This window comes from Dipodomys ordii, unplaced genomic scaffold, assembly GCF_000151885.1.
Source record: "Dipodomys ordii isolate 6190 unplaced genomic scaffold, Dord_2.0 Scaffold22, whole genome shotgun sequence".
NCBI classification, from domain to species: domain Eukaryota; kingdom Metazoa; phylum Chordata; class Mammalia; order Rodentia; family Heteromyidae; genus Dipodomys; species Dipodomys ordii.
In genome coordinates, this window is record NW_012267238.1 from 829,910 (window position 1) to 840,633 (window position 10,724).

The window sequence follows — 10,724 nt, forward strand, 5'->3', positions numbered from 1 at the left end:
AAGGAGGAGGCTGCAATGCTTGGTAAGAAATGTACGCATTATCCTGCCCATGTAATTGTAACCCCTCTGTACAGTATGTTCACAAATAAAAAATAAATAAATAAATTTTAAAAAAACATTCCATCACTATGGCTTATGACTGGTTAAGTCTTCCAGGTCAACTTGGTTCTGGTAGAAGTGGACTTGGATCACCTTGTTGAGGAAGCCCTTGTATCCAAGCTCTTTCTTTTCTAGATCTAGTGTTTTCCTTGAATTAAGGCTCACTGTGGAGGTTGTATTCCACCTCCACGGGGATGGACTGTTGTCATAGCTTTCTTTGGAATTTTTCTTCATTAGCAAGGTTTGCATGCCCTCAATATCTTTCTATCAACATGAACTTGTGAATATTTATTTCAGACTCTAATATATAATCCAGTACTGTTTTATTTTGACAACATTTCCAGCTTTGGCTATTGCAAAATCTTTCAGTTGAATCCTGTGTCTATTAGACATATGTCTGTCATTAGATGCTCTAATTTGTGCTGTGAAGAGGGGGTTGTTTCCTTACTTTCTGCTAAACTAACAAGTTTCACTCTCTCTCTTATCTGCCTGGGCTTGACACCATAAATGATTGGATTCAGTGACGGTAGAATAACCAAATAGAGGTTGGCAACAAGAATATGGATGTAGTGAGGGATGCTGTGTCAGAACCTGTGCGTGAGGAAGGAGAAGACCTATGCGATATAGAAAACACAGAGGTTGGAAGCATGGGAGCTACATGTGCTTGGGGCTTTAGTTCATGCATCCTGCAACAGAAGGTGGAAGACAGCACAAAGAATGTACACATATGAGATCCCAATAAGGACCAGGTTCAGAAGAAAGAGGGAGACCACAAACAGCCCATAGGCCGCAGTGACATGGATGTTTCCACAGGACAACCTGGCAATGCCCATGTGCTCACAGCAGGAATGGGCTATGACACAAGACTGACAAAGGGTGGCAGATGAGATAACTTATGGGGCAGATGAACAAGGCTGGACGAATCATAATGCAAAGGCTGATTCTCAGCAGTACCCGGGATATCAAGATGGTGGTGTAATGGATGGCCACATAATGGTCAAAGGTCATGGTCACCAGGACCTCAGCCACCATGCCAGTGAAGACGTGGATTAGAAACATCTGAGCCAGATAGGCCCCAAAGTCTACCTCATGAGCATCAAACCAGAAGATGCCCAGAATGTGGGGTCCAGAGGTGGTAGATCAACTGTTTAGAGGATAGACAAAAAGTAAAACATGGGGTCTTGAAGAGACTTCTCTGTCTGATTACTATCAGAATGGTAGCATTGCCAATTAAAGTCACAAGGCAAATAGAGCATACAGGAAGAGAGATCCAGGCATGGACCCCTTCCAGGGTTGGGATTCCAACCAGGAAAAAAGTAGCTGGGTGGAAAACGTTCTTGTGTGGTAGACCACCCTGTGCTAGGGAGACGGAAGAGGTGAAGTCTTCTGCCAGCTGGAGTAAAAAAAGGAAATATTGAGAATCAGAGAAAGGCAGGAAGAGAACAAGATTGGGGGACTAATCATAGGAAGGAATGATTGATACACCAATTGCTATGTCTCTGTGTGAGCATAAAGTTAAAGTAATTGTGTTAGAGATGTTCATATGTTGAATTATTTCCTTAAACATTTCAATAGTACAGGGATTGCCAGATTCAACCTTTTCATTTTGCATAGTGATGAGATTATAATTTAGAACCTGGACTTTCTGCAAATTAAATGCATATTTGTAATAATAAGACATTTCCATTCCTTTTAGAAGATAATGGGACAGATGTCAACTCTGGGAGCAAAGTATCTAGTGAGAGATTTTGTGAATGCAATACTTCATTTTATATATAGTAAATATGCTGCAGAGGAGATACAAATGCTTTCATGCAATGCATGGTAAAAAAAATCAAATGAAAAAGCAAAGCTCTAGACACTCCCATACCCAAATCCTAAATATTTCTCCCTCTATATTATAGACTGACACAGATAACATTTATAAAAACTGTGACAAGATTCTAATTGCTTCTTAAGAGCACTGAATTGGCTGTAACCAATATAGTCAGACAAATGCTGGTTACTTGAGCTTGTCCATGAGTAAAAATAGCTATGGTTTGTTACATGAAGACTGAAGGAAAGGAGCGCTTGGAATAGAGACCAGGATTCCTGTCTAATGACATTTTCACACATCTGCTCTTTAGTGATACTATATCAGTTACTCTCACAGAATCTGTTAATTTCACCTGTCTTAATTTTAGTACTGTTATAAATACAACACTTACTTGGACACATATCCTAAGTTCAGGGAAAAATAAAAATATGCTTAGATGTCTGGTAGTGTCACATGGTTTTGGTAAGAAAAATAACGTTTTTATTTCTCCTGGCTGGAAGTGCTTCAATGAAGGAATTGATTTTGGCAATAGTCTGAAGGAATTGATTTTGGCAATAGTCTGAAAGAAAAGAGTAAGATAATTAAATAATGTCTTCAAAATTATCTTTCTGAGTAGCATCTGGAAGCCACAGTTATGTGATATATACAGATATATATATATATATATATATATATATTAGCCACATTAATTTTATAACACCAAAGGGATATTTCTAAGATTTCATCCTGCCTTATTCTCAACTTTGCACAGAGCTCTGGGATTAACTCCTCAAGAGGTTCTCCATAAACTCCTATATCCTGATTTCTAAAAAATCAGAGTATCATCAATGATAACTAAGGTGTATCTAAACAAACATGAAAGGTGTTGAATTTTTCAAAACAGTGATTAATACACTTGGTTGTATCAATTGCCTTTATTATTATTTCGTATGAGTAAAATTTTCTCTGATATTTACGCTGTAGAATTATGAGAGCATGTACATTTTATAACTCTTGTATTATGAGTTAAAATACTTTTTTATTTTTACTTCTTATATTTATTTATACTAACAAATCTTGTATTATGATTAAAATTTTTAAATTTAACTAAAAATGAATATGATTTTAGTATTAAAAATCTGATGACTAAGAAATTAATTAAATAAAACAAAACCTAACATCAAAACCATATGACTAGTATTAGTATTTTCTTTTTATTTTTTCTATATTCAAAATAAAAAGATCTTTAAAATACACCTTATTTTATTTTTGTAAACATACATATAGTATTTTTAAGAAATGATGGTTCTGAGACTCATACATGCCTACTGAGAGACAGGCTCCGGAGACCATTAAGTAAAAATTACTCTCCTTTCTTTTCTTGGTTTATTTTGTTCAATTTTGATTTATTTTGTTCAATTAAATTTAAAGAGATAGAGCTAAGTTCTGATCTCAAATCTCTAAGTCCCAGCAGTTCATTTCCCTGACCCTAGGGGAAAGCGATCTGCACTCCCTGCTCACGGAGTTTTGTGTAACTAGCTATGTGTTCATTTGAAAAGCAATAAGTTATGAGAGAGAAGCCACATTAATGCTATTCTAGATCCAAAGAGAATGCAAAATGAGGTAAGATATGCTTATAATTTTCACCAGGTCAGGAGCTAGATAGATAACAGCCAGATCAAAGTTTCCAGGACTGAGAGCAGCTCAGCTCTGAAAAACATCTGTGACATTTCTTGGGACTATTCACTCCTGTTAGGTTTGTAGCTCCTGTGAAGGATCCACAGATCTTACAAACAATGGCATCTCTCTCTCTTGTTATGGGCTGGCACTGAGCTGCAACTGTTCTCAAGAATGAATCTGTGGGTGACTTTGCTTTGTACTTCATCAGGTGAGAAGAAGATTGATGCAGCGGAGGATGGAGTAAGAGTTATCAGAGCATGTGCTGAGCAGGCCTTATCAATCTGTAATGCTTTATACTATTCAGAGCAAGCAGGCTGACATGCAGATTATCATTTAACAATTGTATCATCCTATAGGCATACATCTCTTAAGATGTAATATAAACACTATAATATCATCCTTACTTGGATTCAAGTTCCTGATTTATTCCTAGGCAAATTTACTGTAACAACCTTTATCTGCATCATAGACAAAATTCACAATCCAATTCTTAATCTACATCAAGGACAAAATCAGGTAATACTGTCAATGTGTGTCTAATACATGCTCAATGCATGCTTTTTTATATTATTTTAGGTTTACAGAAATATGGAGAGCCTAGAGCTGGAGGCTCATGCCTGTAATCCTAGCTACTCAGGAGGCTGACATCTCAGAATCATTGTGCAAAACCAGCTGAAATAGGAAAATCCATGAGGTTCTTATCTTCAATTAACCAGCAAAAAGGCAGAACTGGACCTTTTGCAAGTGATAGAGTGCCAATCTTGAGCACAGAAGTTCAAGGACAAGAGGAAAAGGGAAAAAAGAGGGAGAAGGAGGGCAAATATGATCAAAATATTTTATGTATTGTGTATTTTATGTATTTATGTATTTTATGTATTTACTGAAATTGGGGAGGAAAGGGAGAAGGTGAGAGATTGATAGAGAGGTGAGTCCAACTAACGTGTGTTGCTTGCATACATGGGCATGTCAAAATGCAAACCCCTTGGACAAATAATTGATGGTAATAAAAAGTATGAGGAGAAAATACGCACTAAAGGTTATAATATTTAGACCAGAAACATTATAGATCATTTCTTCTTTTCCTTCTCCAATTTTTTCTTTCCAGCCTTCCCTCACAGTTTCCCCATCATATTGTCAGAAAAGAAATAAACGGTAATATAATTCAATTCAATTTTGTGGGGACATATTGCATGAATATATTTCAAAACTTAATACTATAAAATGGAATCTGTCAGTGGAATATTAGATTGGAGGATTTGTAGATGACATATTTATACTGATGTATTTGTGATTTGAGATTAGATATATTATGAAAATCATCTATAATGATTCATAATGTATAATGAAAATTATTGACTGGTAAGATAGACCCCTTTCTCTGTTTCTTTTTCTTTTCTTTCTCTTCCATCTATTTGCTATTATAACATGCAGTTATATGGTTAAGAAATTATTTCTATCTTGTCAGAATGTACAATATAGTAAAGTATAAAGTAGAATAAGACAAGAGACAAATGGGTAAGTGCATACACCATACGGATATCAGGAGGATGTCAGTGACAGTTCAAGGACCTAGGAAAACAACTCCAAACTGTGACTTCCCCTTTCTTTGTAAGATTTAATAATATCTTACAAAGAAAGGGGAAGTCACAGTTTGAGTTGATAAGGTCTTCAATCCCAGTAAAAAAATAATTACATATTTTAAGTGTGACTAAATCCATGAAGAGAGACCCAGGTATATTGCTTTCCTAGAATGAGGAATAGACCAATTTTCCATGAGATGGATTTAGAAAAATATATTGAAAGTTGTTAGAAAAACTGTTCACAATTTTGTAGGACATGGAATGCTATATTCTATTTCTAACGTGTTGGTTTATATTTTTTAGTTATGATTGCATTATTTATTTACTTTAAACATTACGGGTAAGTCATGAATATTGAATACATTAAATACATTGTCACCATTAAACAATCAAACCATTGTTGTATAATTAAATGGCACTCAGTCTACACTCTTGTCCATATCCACTTATTGTAGATTGACACTGCATTAAGCATATATTGGTTTAAATTTTTTATTTCTTTGTTAACATCTTAGTATAAATATACTTATGTATATGCATATGTATAATTTTTGTTGTTACAATAATTATGGAAAATCAAAATAACTTATTTTTAAGTTACTGTCTCTAGTATCAATTTATAGAAATATACCTTCTTTGTTTTACACATCAATGCATCATAATATACATGTATCAGAAATACTTAACAATTACTTTACTAGTGTATATTTTGAATGATTCACTTGTATGAAATTACAAACATTTATCAATTGCTGAACATACTTATAAATCTTGTGCATATTTTCTTGTGACTAGGCAAAACTTAGATAGTATATCAAACAGTTCAATGCTTTTTCCATAAATATCATTTTACTAGTATCATTTAGCATATAATTTACCTATCAAAGTTATGTCATTGAAACATTTTCATCTTAATTTCCTGAGTGCAAAAAAGATAGTCTTTTTCTGAAAACTATTTATTATTTATTTTCAATTCATTATAAAATTTGCCTCCACATAATCTGTCAGCCTATATTCTACTGGAAAAAGTATAAATATATATTTATATTTTAAAGAGAAAGCGAGTGGAGAGAAGCCTAAGCTGCATGAGAAACAGAATGATTCAAAAAGGACCATGAGTAAAATTAACATGGTATTAGGTTTATTTTAGGACAAAAAAAGGGAGGAAAAAATTTGTAAAATCTGTTGTTTTAGAGAGTGTATAGGTCTTAGCATGGTACAGCATGTCTGTAATCTCAGCTACTCCAGGAAGAGAGGAGAAGGATCAAAAGACAGTTGAAAGTCAGCTGGAACAGAAAAGTTCATGAGTCTCTGTCTCAACAAAAGTTTGTGTGTTTGCATACCTGTTGTTATAGCTTTACAATGAGGTATAAGTAGGAACATCACAATTGCAGTTGGTGATGGGCAAAAATTATGAATGAAGCAATAAAGGGCTGGATGGTATCGAGAGTGCAGAGTAGGTTTAAGGCCCTGAGTTCAAGTACTAGTACTATTTTTTAAAAAAGAAACAGATAGGAGGAATACCTAAACCTAATTATAGAACAGCATAAGATTGAGACTGGTTATGTTAATTTTTCTACTCAAGCAAGTGATCATTGTTGACTTAGTGCTTTTGTGGAAAGATTTTTTCAAAAGAACACAACTAAGATATAAAACGACTACATGGTTCTTTAAATGGGGCTTCTAATCATGACTTGTAATCAAATTAATCGTGAGATTTATTTTTTAATGTTCTATATAGAATATTACCCATCTTTTCTATGTAAACCAATGTATGTAGTCTGTCTCAATTTGTCACTATAATCAAGAAGGTATGGAATCAAAGTCTGTTCTAGAAACTAGCTCTATGACTCACCAGATGTTAAACCTGATGTAAATTATGTAAGTTTTACTTAACAAAGGCAAAAAAATTGTATCTGCTAACACATGAAATTTTTTCAGGAAAACCGTAAGTCCATTATACATCAGTAACAAATTTATAAATGTTAGGTGTTGTGTATCATATAATTTGGCAATAATCTGGTTTCACACTATTCTTAAACTGTCCAACATATAGCATGATTTAGAATTAATATTCATTCAATTATCCAAAAGTCTATTGGCAAATGTATCCAGGTGTTACTATACCCCAAAATATCCATGCCCAGGATCCTGAAGGTCAGAAAAAAAAGTAAGAAAACCCTTTCAATATAAAACTATCACCAGAGATTAAAAGGATAAAAAGCAGTACATCTTTACAGTCCAGTATTAAAGTCCAGTCTACTATACATATCCCAACCCTTAATTCATTGGTCACTGAGTGGATATTCTAATTATTTATCTCAGGATTCCATAATATATGGCTATGTATAATAGTAAAGAGAGTGTGTCAGGATAGTGTCCATTGTGTTTCAAAAAGGAAAAAACAAATCAGTGGACACAGTCAGGAAACTGCTCTTAGAGTAGTTAAAAACCAAAACCAAATGGTACAGGCAAACAGCATTATGAAGCTGTTTTGAACATCACATAGTGCCAAAGAAGAATACAATGAAAACATAACAAGTATAAGACAAGACTCAGATGAGATAGCTTCCCAGTAGAATGAACTTAACAAAAGAGCAAGATGTTTGCTTAGATAATTGATAGGAAATGATGGCAGTTCACAGTACAGGTTATAATCTAATTACTGTTACCTGTATACTCAGGTAAGGAATAAATGCAAGTAAGTTCCATGACCAGTAAACGGTCATTAATACCACCATGTGTTGATAACTTCCTAACACACTGCCCTCATACCACTGTTTCATTAGTGAACAAAACATTCTTAACAAATTTTCTCCTCATCATATAAGTGACACATTCTCCTATGTAGGACTCTCTCTCTCTCTCTCTCTCTCTTTTTCTCTCTCACCCATCATGGGGCTTGAACTCTGGGCCTAGGTCCTGTGCCTGAGCTCTTCAGCTCAAGGCTAGCACTCTACCACTTGAGCCACAGTGCCACTTCAGGCTTTTTCTGTTTATGTGGCACTGAGGAATCGAACCCAGGGCTTCATGCATGCACGGCAAGCACTCTATCACTAAGCCACATTCCCAGCCCCTGTGTAGGATTCTTAAAATTCAAAGTCATGCAGACATTGTCACTTGCCACTTCCCTGCTACAATAGAAGGAATCAGCTCTGATCATTCCTTCTGTCTTTCTCCTAAGCTTTCAAGTGCACTGTTCTTACCTCACCATCACATAATTCTTACACAATCTTTAAATTTCAAAGCTGTTCATTTTCTTCTCAATGGAAGTTTGTCATTTGAGGAGGGATTTTTTCCATTAAACATTTTATACATTTAGAATCTATACAGAAAGAAAGAAAGAAAGGAAGGAAGGAAGGAAGGAAGGAAGGAAGGAAGGAAGGAAGGAAGAAAGAAAGAAAGAAAGAAAGAAAGAAAGAAAGAAAGAAAGAAAGAAAGAAAGAAAGAAAGAAAGAAAGAAAGAAAGAAAGAGACAGACATTTCAAATTTATATAACAGGGGAATGTACATACAGTGGTAAGTTTATGAAGAATCATTTGTAAATGGATTAAGAGAGTGATAGAATTGAATGTAATCACCACAGAAAAGAAAACGTTTCTTACAGCTTCCAGTGCAAACACTTCTTTATGACTATTTAAGTAGAGACTATTCCAAAGCATAGGAATTCTGTTCTTATGCCTGACTCTGTTATTTAATGAAAGATTTGTATTAATAGACATGGTAATTATTCAATCACTACAGTTTCCTGAATTGCCTTTCTTGGCTCATTAGGAACTTTCAAATTGGTCAATTCTCTTTGGTTTGCTTTAAAGGAAACATCCATGAAGAAGAAGTTAAAACACCTGTCCCTTGTTATGTCAGCCTACAACAGGACCAACATCCATCCATCAACCTTCATTCTCATTGGCATTCCTGGGCTAGAGGATGCCCATATCTGGATCTCCATCCCCTTTTGTATGGTCTACATTCTGGCCCTTCTGGGAAACTGTTCACTTTTGTTCACCATCAAGACAGACCCCAGCCTCCATCAACCAATGTACCTCTTCCTCTGCATGCTGGCTGTGGCTGACCTTGTGGTGTGTACTACAGCGGTTCCCAAAATTCTCAGCCTTTTCTGGTTCCATGATGGAGAGATTGGCTTTGAAGCCTGCCTCACACAAGTTTTTCTGATTCATTCCTGCTCCACCATGGAGTCTGGTTTCATCCTGGCCATGGCATTTGACCGTTATGTAGCCATTTGTAATCCGCTAAGACACTCAACTATTCTGACACGCACTGTCACTGGGGAGCTGGGCCTGGGTATAGTACTGAGGGGCTTAGCACTGCTCACTCCTCACCCTTTCCTGCTATGCTGGCTTCCCTACTGCAAAACCAACATAATTTCCCATGCCTACTGTGAGTTTATGGCTCTCATCAAACTCGCCTGTGCTGAGACCAGAATCCGCAGAGTATATAGCCTTATCGTTGCCTTCCTTACTGGGGGTGTGGACTTCATCTTGATCATTTGTTCTTATGTCCTCATCCTACGCACTGTCTTCCACCTCCCATCTAAAGACGCCAGACTCAAATCTTTGGGCACCTGTGGCTCCCATGTGTGTGTGATCTTAGTGTTCTATACTCCAGCCTTCTTCTCTTTCCTCACCCACAGATTTGGACATCAAGTGGCTCCTTGTGTACACATATTGGTAGCCAATATTTATCTTCTTGTTCCACCCATGGTGAACCCCATTATTTATGGGGTGAAGACCAAGAAGATACGAGACAGGTTCCTGAAACTGTTCAGGTCTTTAGAGGCCCACAATTGAGTTGATTTTGTGGCTGTGTCATATCGGACCCCAAACTGTATTATCTGCTTTGTGATGTGTGCTCCTTCATTCTTGCCATATTTTAATGATGACATGGTTACAGATTTTTGTGAGAGCTAAATTATCCAAAGAAAATTGCATGATTAAATCAAATGTGACTCTTAAGTTACATATGCATTTTCATGAATGTTTCCCCAGGGATTTCTCTAAATTTGAATGTCATTATTCTCTGCCAACTCATGATCTAAATCTAATTGCTATAATTGACATTCAGTGTATATAAACATTTGATTATCATAAATGTCTGAATGTCATCACTACAGAAAGTATGACTTTGATCATATCGGGAAATTAGGTCTATACCGTAGTGAAATGCTGTAAGAAAATCTCTTCTGAACTTATTTTTCTTAGATCATTTTTTTTATTTTTAATTGTGAAAATACTGTACAGAGGGGTTACAATTACATGGGCAAGATAATAAGTACATTTCTTTTCAAGCATTGTAGCCTCCTCCTTTGTTTACCCTTCCATCCCTTCCCAGCCTCCCCCCACCCCCCCACACAATCCTCCCCCCGCCCACCAAAGTTGTAAAGTTCATTTTCCGCATGACAACTTGTACTTCTCATTGTTGCAACGGGTCCACCTGTATCCTTCTTTAAACGACTTGTTTTTCCCCTTCCCCTCCACAAATTATACCGACATCAAATACAGTGAAAGCAGGGGTTATACTGTGGGGGAGGGATGTACAAAGCAACGAAGAAA

General features: G+C 35.9%; 1 protein-coding gene and 1 pseudogene across 1 annotated transcript; one reads left to right on the plus strand and one right to left on the minus strand.

Annotated features, from left to right (window-relative positions):
* Positions 1–464: 464 nt before the first annotated feature.
* Positions 465–8,876, minus strand: LOC105983902 (annotated as a pseudogene).
* A 102-nt stretch (positions 8,877–8,978) lies between these two features.
* Positions 8,979–9,962, plus strand: LOC105983903 (olfactory receptor 52K2-like). Its single transcript, XM_013013935.1, has one exon. It carries the CDS (start codon positions 8,979–8,981, stop codon positions 9,960–9,962), a length of 984 nt encoding a protein of 327 aa, XP_012869389.1.
* The last annotated feature ends 762 nt before the right edge of the window (positions 9,963–10,724 follow it).